Source organism: Pygocentrus nattereri, chromosome 3 (genome assembly GCF_015220715.1).
Source record: "Pygocentrus nattereri isolate fPygNat1 chromosome 3, fPygNat1.pri, whole genome shotgun sequence".
In the NCBI taxonomy this organism is placed as follows: Eukaryota; Metazoa; Chordata; class Actinopteri; order Characiformes; family Serrasalmidae; genus Pygocentrus; species Pygocentrus nattereri.
Window position 1 is genome coordinate 11934948 of NC_051213.1, and position 24763 is coordinate 11959710.

General features: G+C 39.8%; 1 protein-coding gene across 3 annotated transcripts in view; it reads left to right on the forward strand.

Moving 5' to 3' along the window:
• The window catches only part of fars2 (phenylalanyl-tRNA synthetase 2, mitochondrial), a 185194-nt gene that overhangs the window by 118365 nt on the left and 42066 nt on the right, over window positions 1–24763 (forward strand). The window contains exon 7 of one of the 3 annotated variants that reach the window (XM_017704662.2): window positions 17689–17768. The exons of the other annotated variants lie outside the window; for them this stretch is intronic. Coding sequence (XP_017560151.1) covers window positions 17689–17758 — 70 coding nt within the window. The 3' untranslated portion in view covers window positions 17759–17768. Of the gene's footprint in view, window positions 1–17688; window positions 17769–24763 lie in introns of those variants that run through there. 3 annotated transcript variants of the gene reach the window in all.

Below are 24763 nucleotides of genomic sequence, written 5' to 3' on the forward strand. Positions count from 1 at the left end.
ATGTTCTGTTGGTACATTACTTACAGTAAGTAGATTGTTAATTCCATTACACAAAACCTAACCTTACCCAACCCCTAACCCTCACCTTGACCCTAATGCTAATCCTAACCTTAAACTCAATCTGAAACCTAACCCTGGCCTTAATCCTGACCTTTACCTTAACCTCAACCCTAAATTTAACCCTCACCCTGAACCTAATCCTGACCCTAACCTTAACCTCAACCCAAAACCTATTCCTAACTCTCGTATGTTGACATGTTTGAGAGTCCATTCAAATGTTTGTTTCATCTAAGAAGTGTCACCACTTTGATTTATAAACTATTAATTGACCATTAATAGCTATGAACAAATAATTATGTATTCAGAGTTTGAAAGTGAGAAGGGCTGGTCATGTGCTTTTGCCAAAATGAAGCCTGAGCAATGTGCAGTTGTGGTTTCTGAACTAATTTGGCAAAAACTGCCTACAAATGAGTACAGAGTGTAGTTTCTAAATAAATGCAGAAACTACAACAGCACAAGGTGCAACATGTGAAAATGTACGTATATTTCAGCACTTCATTTGTTGTATTAAATCAAAAATAGCAAAAATTGAGAACATTTTTGAGAACATTGATAAAAAAATAGTAAAAATGAGAACATTGCTATTTAAATGGAGCACTCTCTTAGTCTTCCTTGTTTAGGGCATTACAGTGCTATAAGACAACAGAAATAATGTAACCAGAGTTGTGTATAGTTTCCACTTTAGTTAAGGTCTGTAACTAAAGAATGCATAAACTGTCAAAAAATGTATGAAATTTAGTGTAGTTTTTATTTTCTCCATTATGTAGCTTATGTAGCAGTATGTAGAAGCTGGACCAACTGTTTTTTTTTTTCTTCTTTAAATTTGCCTAACATTTAGCAACTTAGATTATTTTAGTTACCACCTAAAATCACTTTCCCAACCACCTAGACCACCATATCAGCCACTTTCAAATACCCTAGCAACCATCTAAAACACCCTTATGCCCACCTAATCAACACTGGCAACCACAAATGACTGTTAGCATTGCTGCACAGTAATCACTTGACTTTCTTCTAGAAATGCATCTTTCTAGTTGTTTTAGTTTTCAATTGCATGTAGCACATCAAGTTTCAGATTTACAAGGACATTGCATAAAATTATAGTAAATGGTTTTATATTTAAACATATCTTTTTCTTAAAAACATTATTTAACAAATACGTACCATATTTTTACATCGTATTTCTGTAGAAATGACTATGATTTTGCTGAAGGTTGTATACTGTAAATGTAACAACAAATTCTGTAACTTAAACAGAATTTCAGCATTAATTACTTGCTTATGACATTATGGTATTTTCCCATTTAATTTTACCAAACAAAATGTATTTTCACAGTTATATTGTGTATTTTCTACACAGTGCAGCTGTAAAAATGAAAGTTATTTACTATTTCTTGATTTAGGGAAATTCTGTGTATCAATTACAGTGAAATACTATGTTGGTTTTTATTGTCTTTTACTGTTGCTATTTGATATTTTTCTTAGCCGAAAGATGCTCTCTTCATATAAACATACTGAACAAAATGTAAAACTTGTGTCACTATAAGAAAGTTATGCATTTTGGTAGTTTTGCTATGATTTGTACACATTAACTGATTTTGTACAGATCATATTTATGACTGAATGGGGTCCAGCATTTATTAATATGAATACACAAGTCAACTACATAAACTTTCATTTGAAAACATCTTTACAATTTCCAGTTCTGATTGACTGATTTGTTCACAGCTATGAATGGTCAGTTAAAGTTATTATAGAGTGTTAACCAGAACCAGTGCAGTCTGGTTGGCTTTCTCCACACAGCGGAGAGCCTGCCATCAGTTTGTTGTTGTGCATGAAGTGCTTTTAATCACTGGTTTTAGTAGATTATAAAGTGTGTGTCAGTTTTGTAAGGGTATTAATGGTTACTAATTAGATAACATCTTAAATATCATTCATAAATAGTTAGGACACATTAATAAAAAGGGCAGGCCATCAGTCATGTCTGAACATGAATATCTGATGCAGCTGACTGGTTTAATTCTGGCTGATGAAGACAAAAGTAAGATCAGTGACCAGCAACACCTGAGCTTTCACTGTATACATGAATTTGAGTTCACTATTACTATTTATTGTCAGGCAAACAACAGGCCCCTTTTTCTTTGTGTTGTAACTGCTTATTAATGATTTTTCAAGGTGTTTGTGAACTGATTAATAGCCATTAATGAATAAGTTTTAAACCATTCATAAACCCTTCATAAGGTTGGTCTTATTCTAACATGGTACCAGAAAGTGTGTTTGTGTGTGAGTGAGTATAAGCGTGTGTTGCTCTTTTTCAGGAAAACATAAACTCTGTTGGTGAAATTGTGTCTTCAGTGTTGTAAAGGTCTAAATGTCACATTCTCAACTTCTCTCTGGCAGAAGATTTAAGATTTCACTCTTCTCTGTATGATTGGCATCCATAAGACTTAGAAATGTCAGCGTATTACAAGGAGACTCTGCAGCTATAAACATTTCCAGTGATAGTCAGCTCATGACATTCAGACCATCTCTGCACAACCTCATATATACTACCATCCAATGATACGGGGAGAACCTATATCAAAATGTCAGGAATCTCTCTCTCTCTATCTCTCTCTCTCTCTCCCCCTCCCCCTCTTCTCTTCTCAACATGGCGGCATTTATCTTTGACACGAGTAACAAATCTCATGTGATGGGTTCTATAATCCAGCACAAATCCACGTTTATTGCCACGTAATGCTGTTGGGCGTAATTGGTCAGAATTAGCAGGTTGCAAAGTCGATGCAGTTGCCAATCAAGCTGACAGAAGCAGTGAGATTACGGGCAGAACTCAACATGCCTCACTGAAGGAAGCCCATCATTTAGACTGTCAGCAGGAGGGATGTAAAAATGCTTCAGTGCACTGTGATGTATTGATCTGAATGTAACATTTTAATTGCATTGATTTTGGAACATTTTAATCCATCCTAATAAATTATGATAATGTTCAATAATGAATGTTCATATTTTATAAAAATATTCTCTGGCTATTTTCAAATGAATAAATCCATAAAAGAGAACTTTGGTGAATTGCTTGTATTGTCTGTATTCCACTACTGTGTAGATTGTTCCTCCATTCAAATGATTCTGTGTCAAATTAAATAATTTGTGGAATGTGAGCTTTCACAAGGCATTGAATCATTTCCTAAAGATTCAGAGTCAAATTAAATCACTGTGAAGCGAACAGAAAGGTGCCTGCACAGCCTAGTGCTACCCCAACACGAAACACGGGAGGACATGACATATGTGGAGGGTGTGGACAAACTCACACACAAAGCCCACCTTCCACAGACACAATGTACATTATGAAAATCTACACTACAAGTAGAGCAGGATGCATGTGTACTCCTCATGACCACTGTGATGGTGTGGCATCACAGCACACTAAAACATTTCCTAAAGATTCAGAATCAAATCAAATCTTGGTGAAATTTAAGATTCCATGATGAATTACATTGTTTCCTAAAGAATCGTACCTGAGTTGAATTGAGTTGAAATTTGAGACTTAAGAGTGCACTGAATTCTCAAAAGACTCAAAAGAGTGAAAATGAAATGAAATCAAATGTTAAAAGACTTGCACGTTTTCTCAGTGGTCTGTTTATTTTTACTTATATGCAGATAAATTTTTGATCACAGGACACTTGTTGCTGGTTGCTGTCTAGGGTGAGTGTGTGAGCATGTCTGCAGTGTCTGGAGCGCAGCAGGTTGATGTGGTTTCGAAAGAAGGAAGCCCCCCCACCCCCTTTTTACGGTTCTGTATAGGAGTCTTATCAAATGCGACTGTGCATCAGCAGGATTTATGCCAGGCTGTTGTCTACTCACTTTGATGTATGCTGCCTTGCTGGAGATCAGTGTGTGTGGCAAGACAGAACTTGGTATGCGCGCATGTGTCGCTGTGTTTCCGCATGTCTGTGTGCGTGCATTGAAATATTGACACAGGTGTGTTTTATATAAATATTTTTTTTTTCCATTAATACATTATTTATGTGAGCTTTATCTGGCTTTGGATATTGCTGTTTGCTAACAGAGAAAAACAGTCCATATATCCTCAGCTTAATGTGAATCCCTCACTGTGGCCTGTTTTTCTGCGGTCAGTGTGACAGAGCTGCTTTGCTGGTTAGCCTGGTTGAGGATCAGGAGGACATGAAACCAGCAGGGCTGTGTGTGTGGTGGTAATGGTGATGGGGTGGTGTTTCAGTGTGATTATCCATGTAGGAGCAACTATAACAAGGAGAGAGAGAGTGAGAGAGACATAGAAACAGAAACGAAGGAGAGAGGAGGAGGACGGAAGGGGGAACAGTGAGAGAGAGGGAGACTGGAGATAAGAGGGGGAAGGGGCAGAAGAAAAAGAGGAGGAGAGAGAGCAGCAGAAGGCAGTGAGAGAAAGGGAGAAGGAAAGAAAGACGGAGGGAAGAGGGCCAGAAGACAGGAGAGAGAAAGAGAAAAGGAGGGATGAAGAGAGACAGAAAGAGCGATTAAAAGAGACGGGCTACGTTTATACAGCAAGTAAAAGTGGCCCAAATCTGATTTTCTGACCAAATCCAATTTATTTGTTTGGCTGTTCAGATTATCTTTGTGATGCGACATCCGTCTGAACAGATCACGCTAAACCGACCCGTATGCTCAAAAGAACAATACTTCACGTGGCTTGTCCAGAGGTAAACAATCATTTACATTTACATTTATGGCATTTGGCTGACGCTCCTATCCAGAGCGACTTACAATTTGATCATTTTACACAATTAGGCGAAGGTGGTGTTAGGAATATTGCCCAAGGACTCTTATTGGTATAGTGTAGAGGGCTTACCCAGGTGGAGGATTGAACCCTTGTCTACAGCGTAGAAGGCAGAGGTGTTAACCACTACACTACACCAACCACCAATCATGATGACTAGCGAACACTAGTTGCTCCTGGTTTCATCTTCGGAGCGATTATGAGGTTCCAGTGGTTGAGAAAGCTGTGCTCATCACCCAGAATGGGTTAGAGTTCGTCATAAAAAGGGCGCATTATTCGGCCACTTCTTTGGTTCGCGTCTTTGGTTTCTTTAAACTCTTCTCTGATGCTGCAGCCTCTGGCTCCTCCGGCTGCGCTCGGCCAGTTAATTCAAAACGTCTTCAAACACGGAGCGGCTGCGAAGAGTCTCCTCAATTTGTTTGGTACAGAAACATCAGCCTAAATGTTTGAGTCTCAGCAGCACGAAATTATGACGAATGTCAAGTTGGACTGATGGATTTCAGTAGAACATATGAAAACATCTCAAATCAGAATTGAAAATGTCAGATTCATTGCATTTTTTTTTTTTTTTTGCTGTTCACACCTACACGCAGATGACAAATCTGTGTCACATATGAGGAAAAACATCGGATTTGGGCCACTTTTACCTGCTAGCCTTAGAGGCAGAATAAATTGGTATCATAAGCCAGTTTCGCTATTTTATGTAAAACTCTTCATTTCGACTTTAATTATAAAGCAAAGAGCTGAGAAAGAGAGATGGAGATGGACAGCTGAGTGAGAGAGAGATGGAGCAGGTCTATAGTGAGAGTGAGAGAGATGTAGAGGGACAGCAGAGTGAGGGAGAGCGTGGTTAGGTGTCAGGCAGCGTGAAGGCCGGTATCTGTGTGGTTGTTGAGGACAGTGGACATGCACTGCTAGCCCATGGCTGTTCTCATCAGCAGGCTGCTGGAAGGACCAGACTTGTTAAAAATCTGCCCTGTTTGTCGAACGCCTCGAGGGAAACTTTCCAGAAGGCGTCTGGAGCCAGCAGGCTAATGCCCGCAATCGTCACTCAGCCACAGTGAGAGAGAGAGAGAGAGAGAGAAAGAGAAAGAGAGAGGGAGAGAGGGAGAGAGAGAGAGAGTGTGTGTGTGTGTGTGTGTGTGTATAACAGGTTGCAGCTTGCAGATAGTCAGACAGGAGCTTGTGAATAATGGAGTGTTATCGAGGCGGCAAAATCGTGCCGCAAAAGCCGCTGCACGTCACATGACGTCGTGGACACACATACAATTAATCCCATATTCAGCTCCTGCAGTGGCCTATATGGTGATGATCATTTTAGCTGTATGAATAATTATTTGATGCTTAACTTAATGGACAGACAGACATATGCATCCACACTCACATTCACAGATAGGGGCAATTTACTGTGTCCAGTTGGCCTGACTGCATGTCTTTGGACTCTGGGAGGAAACTGGAGCACTTGGTAGAAACCCACACAGACACAGGCAAAAACATGCAGACTCCATGGGGAGAGGACCCTGGCCGCCCTACCTACTGCCACCGTGCTGCCTGAGATACTATCTAATCATAAGATATTAGGTTGTAATGGAGATGTTTATCACTACATATATTATATATCATTATATTTCAGAATAATTATATAATATTTAATTAATAGAGAGTAAATCAAAATGAACTAAGAATGTCTTGTGAGAAATCAAATATAGTAGATAGTATCTCATTATGATAGACTTTCCCATTATTATGAGATAATTATGAGAAACTTGTTATGCAGATATAATAGTGTGTAGAGCTTGTGTAATAGTGTGTAGAGAATCTTGGTATATGTACTAGTTGATGTCACTGTCAAAAAAGAGGCCAGAGTGGTCATCTACTCATCCCCTCAATGCCCTACCAGTTCAAGTCATCTCCTCCAGTAACTTCAGTACCTGGGCATGGAGCCTTATTACCATCAGAGAGAGAGAGAGAGAGAGAGAGAATGTGATGATGGAGTCTTCAGTATCCTGCTCCAGCACTCAAGCTGTGACTGACTCAATGCTTTGAGTCATTGTGCGTCGGCTTTGGCACGGCAGCCCGAGTGGAGTGGAGGCAGGGAGAGAGAGAACGTTATGCCCAGCCAGGAGGTTAATTCAGCCACAGCTATACACAAATATGCTTAACAGTTCACAACTGTGTGTTTGTGTGTATGTGTGTAAACATATATAATATAATATTTCGCTGCTGTCGAAACAAAACCTTGTATCTCCATTTTTGATGTTTTACAGTTTTTGATATAATTTGAAAATGCCTGTTTTTTACATTGTGTGTAAATTTCATCATGAATGAACCAGAAGAAACTTTTTGCAATTGACTTGCATTAAAAGTAAAGCAAGGTTTTTCCTTCTTCTGTGAAGTTACCGTTTTGGAGATGCAAGGTTTTGTTCAGACAATATTAAAAAAAAAAAAAAATATATATATATATATATATATATATATATATATATATATATATATATCCATCCATCCATCCATCCATATATATATATATACAATCGCTGTTGTCTGAATATATATATATATATATATGTCAAAACAAGCGATGTATGCTTTTGTGGTGCTTCATTGGAATGCACAGTCTAGAAGGGCTCTACAGTCTAGAAACACACCTTATTATAAGTGGAACTGTTCAGATTACAACATGCCAATAAAACCGTTTTTAATGCTAATATGTCACAATTAGCTCCCAGTGAGAGGCAGATTTTGCTCGAGGGAGAATTCTGATATCATCATCAGTCCACAGAAAACAAATTGGTCCTCCATGAGCAGCCGAGTGAACACAGCTCCATCTGTATGGATCTCACTCACTCGCTTCTTCCACACTCAGACTCTCTCTCACTCATTATTTCTCTCTCTCTTTCTCTCATTCTCATACAGACAGACTTTATCTCTCTCTCACTTGTTCTCTTTTCCTCTCTCTCATTCCTCTCTGTCTCTCTAGCTCTGTTCAGACAGGCTTTCTTTTTCTTCCTTCCATCCTTCCTTCCTTCCTTCCCTCCCTCCCCCATACCTCTCTCTACCTCCCTCTCTCCCTCTCTCCCTACCTTTATTCTCACTTCCTCCTCTCTCCTTTCCTTTATTCTCACTCCTCCCTGTCTCCCTTCCTTTATTCTCGCCCCTCTCTCCTTTTTTCTCACTCCTATCTCTTTCTCCCTTCCTTTACCTCTACCACAGCTTCTTTCTCCCCACTGCTGTTTGGCTTTACAATCAAAACCTCCCCAAGCAGAGACTCAGGCACACTCTGTCATAAACACACTATGGATTCACACGTCACTCTATCACAAACACACCACATAGACCTATATCTTATCCTACCTCTAATTAATGTGGAGTATCTGCTGCTGACAGAATGGTACAAGTGCAATACATACACAAGTTCTGGGCAATATCTGTAATCATTACTGTGCAATATCTACAATTTCTGTGCAATTTCTAGTCATTACCTGCTATCCTATCTTATCTTATCTTATCTCTCCTTCTCTCCCTTCCTTTATTCTCACTCCTCTATCTCCCTTCTTTTATTCTCACTTCTCCATCTTTCCCTTCCTTTATTCTCACCCCTCTCTCTCTCCCTTCCTTTATTCTCACTCCTCTCTCCCTCCTCTCCTCTCTAATGGTATTAGCAGGATGGAGTGAGTGTAATTGTGTCGTCTGTAGATTTATAGAGGCTGACAAGCCTGTGCCGGGGCTGCTGGGTAATCTCTGTGTAATTGAGAGTAGAGGTCACCAGAGGAAGACCGCGCTGGCCTGCCGAATCCCCGAGGCACCACTGCGCGTGTGTGTGAATATTTACAGTGCTGCTGTGTTCACTTTGCTGAATTGGCCCTACTGTGACTCCCTGTTCACTGTATCTGCATCACTGTTCATCTGTAACCCAACACTGGAGCTGTGAATGTAAATTCATGCACTGTGGTGTGAGGCTACTGCGTGTGTGGGTGTGTGTGTGGAGGCAGAAGGACTGAGTGTGGAGACTGAAGCATCTGAGAAACATTAGTCAGGCAGAAATATTCATCGCCCTCTCTGACAAGAATGCCATTAGCCTCTTTATATTTTTCAGTAGTGCCAAACAATAATACTCTACAGACCATTTAATGGACTGTCACGTGCGAAGGTTTGAGCACATGTGATCAAATGACATGCTGTGTTTATTTCTAACTGGAAAGAAGTTAATATATCCTATACAGAAAACACACATCTGCACACTTTAATACACTATTGCTTTTTTGTTTGTTTGTTTGTTTTTTGCTGAATTTTACGTATTGGGAAAAATAGATTTCTTTTTTACCAATATGTTAAACACCAAATTTAAGCTGTATATTTACAGATTAGCATGGAAAATGCTGGAATATACCTTTACGCCTGTTCTATAAACAGGCCCTGTATGTGCTAAACAGATTTTGAGCTGTCATTGAAAGTGTTAGACTTGCATCCCTGTGTTTGTGGCAGTGTTAAATTTTCCTGTGCCCAGGTGTGCTGTTGTCATTTTGGCTCCACGGCTGTGGGCTCACTACTGAAACAGGTGCAAAGAATCTCTGGAAGACGAGCAGTCAGCCTCAGACCAGCCAGCACTCACCCATACTGTCAGCACAGACCCCATCAAACAGCTGCCACTGCATCAGTCTACTGCAGGGAGACAGGCAGGGAGACGGGGAGGGAGATGGAGAGGGAGATAGAGAGAGCGATAAATGGAGGAAAGCACAAGTTGGACAAGAAGAGAGAGAGACAGGGGAAGACGAATATATATGTGTATGTATGTGTGTGTGTGTATATATATATATATATATATATATATACATATATGTATGTATGTAGAGAGAGAGAGATGGAGTAGGGGAGCAAGTCTTAGACAGAAGGGGAAAAATGAGACATAAGGAGGAGGAAAGAAGAACAAGGGAGAGGAATAAAAAGGTGGGAGGGGAAGGAGTGGAGGAAAGCAAGAGTGAGAGAGGGAGGGGAGAGGGAAAATGAAGGAGAGAGAGGAGAAGGAGAGCAAAAGTTAGAAGAAGGGAGAATAGACAGAAAAATGATAGAAGGGGTAGTGAAGAATTGCAGGAGTTAGACAGCATGGGAGAAAGGAAAAGAGGGGGAGAGAGAGAGAGAAGGAAGAGTGCAGGAGAGCAAACGAATGAGGAGAGAAAGTGGAAACATGCATAAGAATGAAAAAGGAGGGGAGAAAGAGAGAGAGACACATGGAAAAGAAAGAATGAGAGAGTGTCTGGAAGAAAGAGATAGGGAGAGATTGTGGAGGTGAAGTGAGAAAAAGAGTGTGTGTATATGAGGCGAGTGTGTCTGAGAGAAGGATGGGTAGAGAGAGAGGGAAGAAGAGAGAGGTAAAAATGTGAAGACTGAGGGAGGGAAAGAGAGTGTGAGAGAGAGACAGACTGATTGACACCAGCACCAGCTGTCATAACTGCGCTTCATCATCACTACTGTAAAGTGGTGCTGTTGTGTTGTATGGACTTATCATCTCTTAGGTGTGATGTGTTTTCTCAGTGAAAGAGTGAGGCGGGAAGGAAAGATGTGTGTAAAGGTTTCCTCTGGGGTCTCAGGAGAGCCACTCCAGAAGCGAAACTGCGCTCGCTAAGATGTTCCTCAAGTACCCACAGGCCAGGGTTATCAAATCACAGCAGAGTCTTCAGAGTACGACACTAAGCCTCAGTTCGGCAGAACTGCAAACCAGCCACATGTTCCTGTAGGGAAATTTAACCTTTCACTATGTTTCAGCCAAAACTGTAACTGTGTTGTTGAGAGACCATTAGACAGGGGTGCCCAGTCTTGGTTATGGTGACCTACCACCCTGGAGAGTTTTACTCCAATCCAAATCCAACACTCCTGATTCACATAATGAAGGGCATCTGAATATCAGAGCCATTTGTGTTGGATCTGAACTCTTCAGGGTGGTAGATCTCCAGGATCAGGATTTGGCACCTCTGGCAATTTAGCTAATTATTAAGACTGATTTTTCTTTATACATTTTAAGATGTGAAGTACCTCATAGACACTTTTTTACTCACTGAGTCAGTGACAGACTGACTGACTGACAGCTATCAGGCTGAGTATTCTCTACAGTGGGCAATGTTAGACACTTGAGTAGCTTTCAGTGCTTCATAAGAGTGGTGCTTTGCATCAGTGACACAGTGTGTCATGATTATTTGGAACTACAAGCTTTTTTTTTTTTTTTTTTTTACACACTGAGCGTTTATGATCTCTCATCACGTTTTACAATGTGTTGTCAATTCTGTCTTTCATAGCTATTTGCTAAACTTAGGTGCATATTGTTTACAGCAACAGTGGTCACTAACCCTCCTATAGGAGATCTACCTTTCTGATCACTTTAGCTTCATTATGTTATCTAATCTGCATTTGGCTGCCAGGGGTCATCAATAGCACTGTCCTGTGAAGGCTCCTTGTTTGTGTTACAAAATGTAAAAATAGTCTGCCAAGGCCGCTTTATGATGTCGCTGGAAATTAGTCAGCATGCCAGATGTAATGGATAAAATACCGGAAATGTGAATATTAGTCAAGCATTTGTAATGATATTCTTCCCTGCAAGCCAAAAACTGGAAAGTGTGCTGATTTTTTTCTATACATTTTGTTGGCCTTTTTAAGTGTGTTTTACTATTTGCATATGACTTTAATCATTCGCATTGCCTATCCAAATCTATGCTAAGCATAGCCAGCACTTATTGCAAACTGATTTTTAGTAATGCATTAATATACATTTTTGAAAGCTGATGCCAAAACTAAACTAATTTCAATGTGTACGTGCTTTTGGAATGCAGCTTATTTGGAAATCTTGAACATGAATTCTGCAGATGTAATTGCAGATGGTAGGCTTCATCTGCGAATACTCCAGACACTCTGGTAGCATCCTCAAAAATGGTCAGAATTTCTTGTCTGTATTTGAAAGCTCCTTCTGATTGGTACAGCCTTCAGTGAAAACATTCTTGACATACAGACGGCAGTCTAGCTCTTGGAACGCAGGTCTAACCTACTACTCCCTTCTTAGCAAACACTAAGGCACCTTAACCAACCAATTGTGTGGTTAGAACTAGACTCCACAAGAAGATACCAGGGTTGGTGAACGCTGGTTTATATGTGTATCAACTGTGGTAACTTTGTGACTCCAGTCACTTGGTATCCAGTTTCTTTGTAACTTGTGGAGAAATGAAGCAGGTTGATGACCGTCACAGCTTCAGCACTAGGCAGGGAGGTTTTAGTGAAACATGCTATTAAGTAATTATTTTACTCATTAATTAAATAATCCTAATAATGAACTTTTTTTTTTTTTTTTTTTTTTTTAAACCTTTATTTTACCAGGTAAAATGTTTGAGAACCAGTTCTCATTTACAAACATGACCTGGCCGAAAGGCCCCAATAAAAATAGGTCCACGGTCCAACTTTAAAAAAAAATAGGTCCAACTTAGTTATCCTAAATGCTTTGGTTCCTTTGCCAGTGAGCTCTGTTTGCTAGTCTTTAGCTCTTCTGTATGCATTTAGTAAGTTCAGTAAGTGCTCTTGTACCAGGTCACATGACCGTAACTCAGACTCTTGCAGCTGATGATAACTAAGTGCACGTTTTTTGATGCCAGTTTTTTTAACTGTCTCTCTCTCATCCTCACATCCTCTAACTTTATCTGTCTCTTTTCTTCTGTATCTGTCTTGCTGTCCTTCCACCTCTATGTGTCACAAATTTCTAGCTTCCCGTTAGGGATGCACATCAGTTCCCCTTTGGCCAATAATGGCCATTATGGCCCAATTACTCAGGCACAAATTAAGCACAGTCCAACACCAAACTCAACAGAGATGGATTTCAATGACGAATCACCAGTGACAGTGTAATTTAGTCTTAGACTGGACATGATCTGAATCTGTGAAAGAGTAGGAAAAGCTCTGGAAAGAGTTCCAGAATACATTCATTATTTACAGACGTTTACCCCCTCCCATCCCCTGCACTGTTTCACATCGTTTCTTAGCACACGTCTGCAGTTAAATCAAACATGAGCTCCCTGCATGCACATAGATCATATACCAACAAGGCAGTGCCTTATTGTTTGTGCGTAGTTCTCGGGGAAATGGAGGGTGAAATGTGATGAAAGCCATGGAGTTGGAATCAATGTGTGAGACGGTGGCTAAAGAGATCTCTGCAGGAGGGGGCACTTTGTGCAGTCCCGCAGGCTGAGGGGGGTATTGATCCTTCTGCTTCTCCTCTCTAATGAGATCGTTGGCTAATTACCTAACAGTATGCATCTGAAAGAGCATGCACAGGAACATTTAACCTTAACACCATGGATGTTGTGCAATGGAATATTATTGCTGGATGTGATATGGATGCTCTAATTGTTTTAATTTGTAATGACATTAGCCCAGTTATTTTTAGTGCCTTTGTCTCTGAACGTCATGGGAGGCTGGTAGCATGTTCTTGTTACTAAGAAAGCACAGTAAGTTGCAAGCTTGACATAAGGTTATGTGAGACGGAACAATCTAAAGTGGACTAAGTATGTTGTGTATTTAGTATAATCACTTAGTCAAGCTAGTACTTTAACACTCAAATAGGTGTCGCTAGTAACTCAGCAGTGGTCTCTATGGGTTGTTAAGCTATCTATTAGTTATGTAAACATCCTAGTAGCTGAATGTATTGACACTACAGTATATGTGGACTGAAGGTGTGGCCAGTGAGTAGGGTGGAAAAAGCATTTGGACCAAGCCCAACCCAACCCACAGCACCATTTTGAATCCAAACCTGGCTGTGCCCTGACTGTCTGTCTGAATCTGACTGTAGCCCATCAAATTCTGCCCGATCCCATTGTCGCCCAACAAAATTCTGTCCTATCCCAGTGTCACCCAACAAAATTCTGTCTGATCCCAGTGTTACTCTACACAGTTCTGTCCGATCCCATTGTTGCTTGATGAAATTCTGCCCGATCCCATTGTCACCCAACGAAATTCTGTCTGATGCTGTTGTCACCCGTCAAAGTTTTGTCTGATTCCATGGTCGCCCAAACAAATTCTGTCCCATCCCATTGTCCCCCCCAAAATTCTATCTGATCCCATTGTCACTAACAAAATTCTGTCTGATCCCATTATCGCCCAACAAAATTCTGTCTGATCCCATTATCGCCCATCAAAATTCTGTCTGATCCCATTGTTGCCCAGTAAAACTCTGTTTAATCCCATTGTCACCCAAAAAAAAGTCTCTCCAGTCCCACTGTCACCCAACAAAATGGGGTCTGTCTGACCCCATTATCACAAACAAAATTCTGTCTGACCCCATTATTACCCACAAAGTTCTGTCCAATCCCATTGTCGCCCAACAAAATTTTGTCCGATCCCAGTGACAAAAGTTATATGCGACCCTGATCGTTGCCCAACAGAAATCTAAGATCAGTCTAAGCCTGACTACCACCTAACAAAATTCTGTTCTACCCAATCACAGCCAGAGAAAATTTTGTCCAAACCAGGCCCAACAGAATTATGTCAGAACCTGACTGTAGCCTGACAAAATTCTGTCGGATCCTAATTGTAGCCTGGTCAAATTCTGTCTGAGCTTCACTATATCCTTACAAAGATCTGTTTGATCCTGACTATATGCTGCCAGGATTACGTCTGAGTGTGCCAGTAGTTTGACAAAATTCTGTTCTAACCTGATTGCAGCCCAAAAAAATTCTGTCTGAACACAACTGTAGTTTGGTAAAACCCATCCTGATTGGAGCCCCACAGAAGCCCAACAAAAGGCCTGTCTGTTCCTGATTGTGGCCCAAGAAAAATTCTGTGTGATCTCCATTATATTCTGTTCAAATTCTGTCAGTAGTGGTCCACTAAAAACTGAAGACAGAACTCATTAGGTTAGCTTGTAGCAACATCCTGACACTGATAAACAAATCAGTGTTTATCAAACATTGATAAATGAAAATGACCTTTAATAACCTTTAATTACTGAGTTATCCGCTTTCCAAAACTGCAAGAAAATTCAGACCAAAATCCAATAAATATAGGAAAGAGCTATAACAAAATCCAAAGACTGCAATTGAAGCCTTGAGAAATACTCAAGAACACATTGGGTTCAGACCAATATTTCAGGCTCTTCTCTGATTGGATGCATGCAGTAATTAGAGTTGAGGCCAGCAGCTGCAGAGAGGCAGGAGTGAAAAAGCATGTGCAATTCTCACAGGAATGCCGCTAATAGAGCACTTTGATTTCCTCTCTGAAAGCATGGCAGCTGTGTGTGTGTGTGTGTGTGTGTGTGTGTGTGTGTGTGTGTGTGTGTGTGTGTGTGTGTGTGTGTGTGTGTGTGTGTGTGTGTGTGAGAGTGAGTGAGTGAGTGAGAGAGTGAGGGCATACATGCTTGGACATGTCAGTAGGAAAGTGCTTGTGCTGCCACACACTGTGACAATTTGTTAGGTGGAGCTTTCAAGCAGCTAGCTGAGTAAACTCCAGAGGAAGGTCAAGGGGACAGTTCAGCTTCATCTGTAACTTCCAGCATTGAGGCCGCAAAGTACAGCAGGATCCATCTCTCTGACATTGAGCTTGAGCAAACAAAATGTTCTGTTCTGAACTGACATTGGCAATCATCATTTTACAAGTAGCTCCCAGATACGCAGTCATACACATACAGGCTGGATGCCACAGCAGAGCCTGTCCTGACAGGGGCTAAAACAAACACTCAGCATCGGCTGCCAGTGTCAGCCAGTCTCAAGGTCAGGGGTCGATGACTGAGTGACGGGTCTTTGTGGTTTCCACTGAGAGGGAGCAAGTTGTGGCTTTTGCTTAAAAGTGTAGCAAGAGGTAGTAGAGCCACTCCACTGAACCTGATAGACAGAATCACTAGCACACATAATAACTCATGATTTTTGCAGCAAGGGTGTGTGTGGTATGAGAAACGGATGACGGCCAAGGTTTTAGAGGTCAGTTGAGTCTGCAGTGCTGAAGCAGAGCCAACAAACATCATTTCTAAGGGTATCAAACTCTAAAACAGTACTTCTTATAGGCCAACATCCTGCAATTGACCTACCCGTGTTCTGCCTGCGTGCTTTTAAAACTTGCCATGTTGGACAAGCTTCACAGAACACAGGCAAAAATCCTATTCAACCTTATAAGAAACTCTTAAACTCTCATTTGCTTAAATATTACATTTATTTTGCTTTATTTATTACAAGTGACTCTTAAGATAAGATAATCCTTTATTAGTCCCACAATGGGGAAATTATCAGTGTTATAGTAACAAAGGGACATCATCAAAAAAAAAGAAGAGAAACAAGAAGAGAATTAACAAGCAAGTAATTAACTTTAAGTACTTAACAAGGTTTTTTACAGTTTGTTACTTGTTACTATATAGACAATATATATTAAAACTAAACAAAAAATAAGATAAATATGAACTCTATCCTTCACAAAGAATAACAAAATAAAGAATTATAAATAAATAAAAAAGCTAAGATGTTTACATTGTAAGGATGTTTTGCATGAAATTCAGATGGAGTTTTGCACATGAGGTACTGTTTTATATTTCACACGGAATGGAAAGCGCAGAGTATTTACACTATAAAGATATTTAAAAATACATTGCACAAGGAGTGTTGATTATATAGCACACAGGAAAAGGTGATAATCACAGTATGTTCTGTAGGTGTGTGAGGTCCAGTGGGGGCTGGAGGGGGTTCTACTGGGAGCAGTGCTGCTTGTACAGTCTAACAGCAGCAGGACGAAAGGACTTGCGAAAGCACTCCTTCACACACTTGGGGTGAAGCAGCCTGTCACTGAAGGAGCTGCCCAGTGCTGTCAGAGTCTCATGCATGTGGTGCTTGTAAAAGATTACGCTGTTATGATAGATTGAATCTGTATTTTAGTTGGGCTCAAAATTTAGTTGGACAGCCAAAATTACCGAGTGAATTGACTCAGTGAATGACCCATGTAGAGGTCAATTAGAGCTGAAAGGAAGAAAAGATGCCTAAAAATAAAGATCTTCTAAGGAAAAAGTAAAAAAATGTGGCTTAGCAGAATAGGGAAGCCTCTGCAATGACTGGAAAACAGTCCTCAGAATAGAATTACCTTGTTGAGGGCCTCCACCTGGAGTGACAAATGGGTGTGGAGGAAGGAATAGACAGAGGAAGAGATTGGAGCGGGATAACGGAGGCGATGTTATGAGCTCATATCATTGGGCCGGTAATGAAGATGGCGGACACTCACCAGCGACATTGTTCCTGATGAACCCTCTCCGGATGAGAGAGAGAGAGATTGAGAGAGAGAGAGAGACTGAGCGAGAGAGGAGGGGATTTTGGTGGATGTGGAGCATGCTGACAGATTGATTGCGCAGTGATTTGGGACGTTCTCTAGTTCCATCACTCTGTGACAGGCTCTGCATTGTCTCAGGCCGTGATCATATTCTACTGTCTCTCTCTTCCATTAAAAAGCATTTGGGCTTCATTACAGTGAATTGTGTAAATTAGAAACAAGCAGGGTTGGGGTGATGTTGGGATGCGGGAATGAAGGGGGGTCAATTTGCATCCTGATGTACCACCAGAGGCCCAGAGAAAGCAAAAGCATCAATGCATCCGATTGTTCTCTTCAACCACAAAGCCCTCTGCCATTCACGTGAGAAATGTGCTGCCCATTATGCGAGTTGATTCTGCAATTTACATGTAGAGCTTCTTCTTATACAAGACCGAGTATGATCTACGTTAATGTGAATGGCTAACTGCTCCTTGCAGATTTCATTAAATTTTCTCTCAAAGCATAACAAAAATAGATCCAGCATGTAGCGTTGAAAAGAAGTTGCATGTTGTAATGAGATTCTATTTGGTTGTTTATTTTCTCAGGTTAAAATCGCAAGCTGAGACCTGTTCCTCGCTTGCAGTAGGACCATGCTTACAAAACTCACAAACATAGACCGGAATCCAAAAGTCTGGGGCTACGTTTGAAAATAAGGGATTTGTTTTCATTGCAACCTGGAAATAAAGATTTAAAATTCTGAAGATAATAAAGAAAATTTATGAAAAATGTGTCGTAGACCTTGTTAAGCATGTTAAGGCCTTTGTGCACCAGCCAGAGGCTTTTGTGCAAACCGTCATTAAAGCAAAAGAGGGGCGTTTCAAACACTAAGAACTGTTCTACCTTTTTTACTAAAATTGCTATGCTGATGTCAATTGTAATGTGAATTGTATTACATTAGAACATAATGTAAAATAGAAGCATTTTCACTAGTCTTCTCAGACTTTTCTGAACACACAACAAAGTGAAATGTCTACTTCTAGAGGAAAGAAGAGAAAAGAAAAAGTTGTTTTTAATCAAGCCTGACTGCATAAAATAATGTCTAGTGTAACTTGCTCACCTATGTTTACAATAAGATCTTCTAAATGAAAAGCAGGATTTGCTACATTGTTTCTTTTTGCTTTGTTATTTATGGCACATTCTACCAAGTTGGCTCAAAGTCAGAATTTAAAACACATGGATTTTAGACAAAGTATTTTGCTTCGAGTGACTCTATACATTAATTGTGTTTATTTTATTAATAGGAATTATTGAACATTCCATTTGGCACAGCAAAAACAATTATAACGCTATCAAACATTACCAAATGTTTCTGCAGTGTTTGTATCAGTAGTATAAATTTGAGCAGAGCTCAAAAACACTCGTCAGTACATGGCTAGGAAATGTCAGCTTTGAATAGATTTACACACATCAGACTTTTATTAAAACACAAACACAAAGTTTACTTAATTGCAGAAACATTAAGGCAATTCTTAATGTTTCACACTGAATTTCAGATTTCAGACATATTTTCTTCAAAAACAATGGGATCTAATTGCTCACCCTGTGGCTGTGAGGGACAGGGATGCAGTTTCACTTTCTGCTCTAAAATTTAGGGGTGTATCTAAAACAAAGCTCTGCCTACAGACAAAAAATCCTTGTTTCAGTAGTGACATGAAAATGTGGAACAGAATTTTTTTTTGTTTGTTTGTTTAAAGATGAAGCTTATAATAAATCCAAATCTGCCAACTTCACTTTAAACGTAATTAAATAGATTAAATAGAAAAAATGATTAAAAAGTGTTATTTTCACAACTTGAAATTTAAGGGTTAGGGTTTGGGACAGACACCTCCCAGATGAAATTAAGAAAGTACCCTATTCTACTATGGGACCGCAGTTTGAACAATATATCCATGCCTCTTGTAAAAAAGAAAACCTACTTTAATAGAAAGCAAACATTATTGATCCATTCAAATAAACAAGTGAAAATTCTTAACCTCTCTAAATGCTTGCCAGGATCCATCAACAAATCCAAACTTTTTATTTTTGTATTAGTTATTTTTGTACTGAAAAAACAAACAAACAACAAAAATACTCTTGACTGAAGCCTGCTACACTGTCACAAACAAAAACTGTGCCTTCCATGGTGCAAAGTATGCTGTAACTGTGACAGTACTGTTAAGGGTCCACCTTCAGTACTTTAACTTAGGAACTATAATTGACTGTTTGCAAAAATCCCACTTCTTTAGTTCCTTTTGTTGTGTCTGTCAAACCTTCTGTCAGGCCAACTGGTACTCATGCTAAACAGACTAAGAAGCTCAGTAGCACAAAGCCACATTTTGAAGCACAGGAAACATAGCTTTAAAATATATCCATCTTTTAGCAACGGGACATTAAAGTGATGGATTTTCATGGCTAGTAAGTAGGAGTTGGAGCTGAGTTTTACTGTCTGTCTGTTTGTACTTATAGGTCAGTAGTCTGGGTGTTAAGGGAAAGAGATGTCAATAAAAACTGATGGTGCATCACCCCAGTACTTTGAAAAGTGATTGGTCAAATGCCTGATCACCCCCCCCCCTTTTTTTTCCCCTGGCAGTCGTGGTCCACTGTTATTCATGTAAAGAAAAGTGAATAATAAGCCATAGGATGTAATATGTTTGGGATTTTGAGAGGTCAAGGGCACCAGAGTTTACCAAATGAGCAATTTTGAAACGCTATTTTGTTGTTTTTCAGAGTTTGTACAGCTCTAACCCATAATCACTTGTTCAGTCACTGGACTTTGGAAACCCTCCAGCTCCATCTCATCTTATTTGCAATGGAAAGAATTAGAGCTAACATTGGAGATTATTCAATGACCATTAATCCTTCTTGTGCCGTTTCCATTTTTATTTTATTTCTAATCAAAAAGAGGAAAAAAACAGAAGGCTGGTGATGAGCAGAGTGTCCTACTGAAGGTTTTACAGAATCCAGGCAGCTGTTTATTAGCTCTTATGGCTACTGACGGCTCGCCGCTGTAGCAGCCCTCTGTACTCAGGGGCACTGCATGTGAGTAACTTCACCACATCCATCTGTTGCTTTAGAGTAGGCTTGGGAGTGGCGTGTTTTCATGGTGTGTTATTCCTGCACTTACAGAGCACTAAAACACACCTGAGCCGCTGAGTGTTTATGGCCTTGTAAAGATCTTAACACTTACACACAAAACTAGTGCCTGACATCACACGTAAACGCTAGATTGACATATAGCAGCTCATTCCTTCTGAGTAGATCAATAGCTCATAAAAATTTGGCATAATTGTTTACAGTAAACTTTGACTTCTAATGCAAGAAGTAATCTGGAAAACTAAAAATGGGTACAGTGGAAGTACAAACTGCAGTTAAATCTTATGTAAGTGAAGTAGGTCTCAAATACAAATAATTTGTTTTTATTCTCCTGAATCTCATCAATTCTGCTTTGTTTGTGTGGCCATTAGATGTGATGTAATGTTCAGTATTGTAACTGTATTATGTTAACTCTTTAATGCAGAGGTAAAGTGACCATGTTTGCCTTTTAATCTACTCCTCTCTGACACGATTGGTCAATGCTGTTGTCAGATTAAATGAAAATTTTATTCTCTTTGTGTCACAAACTAACATGGAGCAGGGAAACATAAAAATAGGAATATACTTCGTACTTCGGTCACCTGTGGTGGTTAAGGTGTTACACACAAACAACATAACAATCACAATATTCAGTATTCAGTATAATGCACAATATTTAGAAACTGTTTTTTTCATTCAAAAACAAAACAAACAACCCAAATGCAGATCAGATTTTTTTTAATCATGTCATGTACTTCACGGATGTAAATGGAGACCTCGAGTAGGCAGCTTTTCATTTTGGAAAAATTGGAAGTAGCATGGAGAATTTCTCTGCCTCATTCAGCTGACTCATCTCATCAGAAGTCAAGTCGTGTCAAGGCTGAGACCAAAAAGAATAAAAGGGATATGTATCTACAACCCCAATTCCAATGAAGTTGAGACGTTGTGTAACACATAAAAAAAAAAAAAGAATACGTTGATTTGCAAATCCTTTTCAACCTATATTCAATTGAATACACTACAAAGACAAGATATTTAATGTTCAAATGGATAAACTTTATTGTTTTTTGCAAATATTCACTCATTTTGAATTTGATGCCTGCAACACGTTCTAAAGAAGTTGGGACAGGGGCGTGTTTACCACTGTGTTACATCACCTTTCCTTTTAACAACACTCAATAAGCGTTTGGGAACTGAGGACACTAATTGTTGAAGCTTTGTAGGTGGAATTCTTTCCATTCTTGCTTGATGTACAACTTCAGTTGCTCAACAGTCCGGGGTCTCCGTTATCGTATTTTGAGCTTCATAATGTGACACACATTTTCAGTGGGAGACGGTCTGGACTGCAGCCAGGCCAGTCTAGTACCCGCACTCTTTTACTACAAAGCCATGCTGTTGTAACACGTGCAGAATGTGGCTTGGCGTTGTCTTGCTGAAATAAGCAGGACGTCCCTGAAAAATACGTTGCTTGGACGGTAGTATATGTTGCTCCAAAACCTGTATGTACCTGATTTCCAAAAACAATTTGAAATGTGGACTTGTTAGACCACAGGACATTTTTCCACTTTGCGTCAGTCCATCTCAGATGAGCTTGGGCCCAGAGAAGCCGGCAGCGTTTCTGGGTGTTGATATATGGCTTTCACTTTGCATGGCAGAGTTTTAACTTGCACTTGTAGATGGAGCGATGAACTGTGTTCACTGACAGTGGTTTTCTGAAGTGTTCCTGAGCCCTTGTGGTAATATCCGTTACAGAATGATATCAGTTTTTAATGCAGTGCTGCCTGAGGGATCGAAGGTCACATGCATTCAATGTTGGTTTTCTGCGTTGCTGCATACTTGCACAGATTTCTCCAGATTCTCTGAATCTTTTGATGATATTATGGACTGTAGATGATGAAATCCCTAAATTCCTTGCAATTGCATGTTGAGAAACATTGTTCTTAAACTGTTGGACTATTTACTCAAGCAGTTGTTCACAAAGTGGTGAACCTCGCCCCATCCTTGCTTGTGAATAACTGAGCCTTTCAGGGACGATCCCTTTATACCCAGTCATGACACTCACCTGTTTCCAGTGAACCTGTTCACCTGTGGAATGTTCCAAACAGGTGTTTTTTGAGCATTTCTCAACTTTCCCAGGCTTTTGTTGCCCCTGTCCCAACTTCTTTGGGACGTATTGCAGGCAACAAATTCAAAATGAATGAATATTTGCAAAAAACAATAAAGTTTATCCATTTGAACATTAAATATCTTGTCTTTGTAGTGTATTCAATTGAATATAGTCTGAAAAGGATTTGCAAATCATCGTATTCTGTTTTTATTTACGTTTTACACAATGTCCCAACTTTATTGGAATTAGGGTTGTATATGTTTAATCATTATACAGAGAGATTCACTCAAAAGAGGCCCTGGATATTCTGTAATAACTCTCAGTAGGGCGAAGCAATCTGAACGAAAGAACATGCATGGAGCTCCTCAGTATATGGAGCTTCGAACAAGCTGGGATGCCCCTGCGTCGGAGTGAAGAGGTAGTCGCTGGGCAGCCGTCGCAACGTTTAACCTCCATTTGCAACTTCCGGGTACAGACCCCTGTAGCCCTTTACTCCATCACTCGAATTCTAATCAGGATGGTGGTGTACAGTATTGAGCAACGCGTCAAGGTATGTAGCATATTTTTTGGTTCAGATTGCTTCATCAATATACAACAGAATATCCAGGGCCTCTTTCGAGTGAATCTCCCTGTATTACATATTTTATAGTCTTAGTTCAACTTTGCATTTTACTTCTTCTCTAAAACCTATTCAGAAACACTTATTAAAGTCAGCTTAATATACACCAAACAACACATCCACTTTTAATGTTAAATGAAAACAGAGTAATAATAATGTTCCAATCTGCTCTCAGAAGGTCATATTTAGATCCAATGAACATCAACAAATTCATTATTCAGTAAGGCCATAACTGAAAAAAAGAATTGATTAGATCCTAAACCTGCAGTGGACCAGTGAACCTGCAGATTTGATTAAACACGTAGAGAAAAAAAATGACTGATTCTGTTGATATTTAAAAACGAAGGTTCAGTCTCCTCATATGGAGGCATCGACCTCAGCTGGTCTTAAGAACAATTTCCACCTTAGTCTGATGACCTTGACAAGTGTCCAAATGATGCTGAGACTGAGACAGTACCGAAATCGTTAATTTGTGGTCTCAAGACTGAACAAGAATATTACAACACTAGCTAGCACTGCATGCAGTGAACCAGAAAACAGAAGTTGTAATTGCTTGGACACAATGGCTCAATCATCTTGGTTCTCACAGTAACAAAGCCAAAGACAACAGTGATCGATTAAGTGAGTTCACAAAACAAAACAATGAATGTATTTACATTCACTCAATAATCTGATCATAATCAGGTTTCTGCAGCTTTCTGATTATTCAAGTGGTTATGTATACAGCACACTCTGATTTCTTAGATCAAAGTAAGGTCTAGAATCCGATAAAGAGAGAAGGATTTTAGCTCAGTAATCAGATTTTTCAGCGCATATGAACTCATACTCTGATTTCTTTCAGATTTCTCAGTCTGCGCATGCATGAAAACAGATGCCTGTACCAGAAACAAGCAAGCAGTGTTGCTGCAATATGGCACGAAACAATTTTGAAGTGATGCTGCAACGCCAACTACATTCTTGACAAAGTGAAGGATTTAAATGTTCTTCATCTTCTAGATGATGCATCTTCATATTTTCAGATAAAGTGGCCGATTACTGCCTGACTCTTGTAGACCCGAATTTTCCCCATTATCTGACTATTCAAGTGCATGTGAGCGTGTTGATCAAATTACTGCCAAAATCTGATTTTCTACAGTTATAGCAGATTGTTAAGTGCATGTAACCACACTCACTGTCACATTTTCCCCTTCTGAAAAAATTGTGTTTGGTGTGCAGGCCTTTTGTCTGATGAAACTAATCAGTAATACATATTTTCATAGCAATCCTATTCTTATTGTGCACACATGCTCACTCAGAAACAGTGCATGCAATCAATAAAGCCAGCATGTCCTTTCATTTATATAGTGATAGGATACAGCAGCTCATGGATGGATGCTGATCCATTTTACTATGACCCCGGTAGACCTGCATCAGTGTCTACACATTAGGGTTAAAGGGTCCACATGCTACATTTTTCTTGTACTTTTCTCTCTGCAGATGTACCAAAAACAGTCCCTCAGAAATCCCTCCGAATTAAACAGGCTATTTGTTTGTTGCTGCACGTCTCTCTAAGACTGATGTAAATGTGCTCGGTTATGATTGGCTGCCCTGTATAGTGTCTGATAAAATTATACCTTATAACTTCAATATGAATGGACAGTGTGAACTGTTACAGGTGGAATGAACTTCAGCGTTTTGTGCACACTACATCAAGAACAGTGAAAAAATTTCTGCTTTACATGATATGAGCCCTTTAATATAAGATGCTGCCTTTTAATCTATGAGTCTGACCATCTGGCCAGTCTGTTCCTATTGCAGCCACTTTTTGAACATCATCATGGGTCACTCCATCCCATGGCAAGAC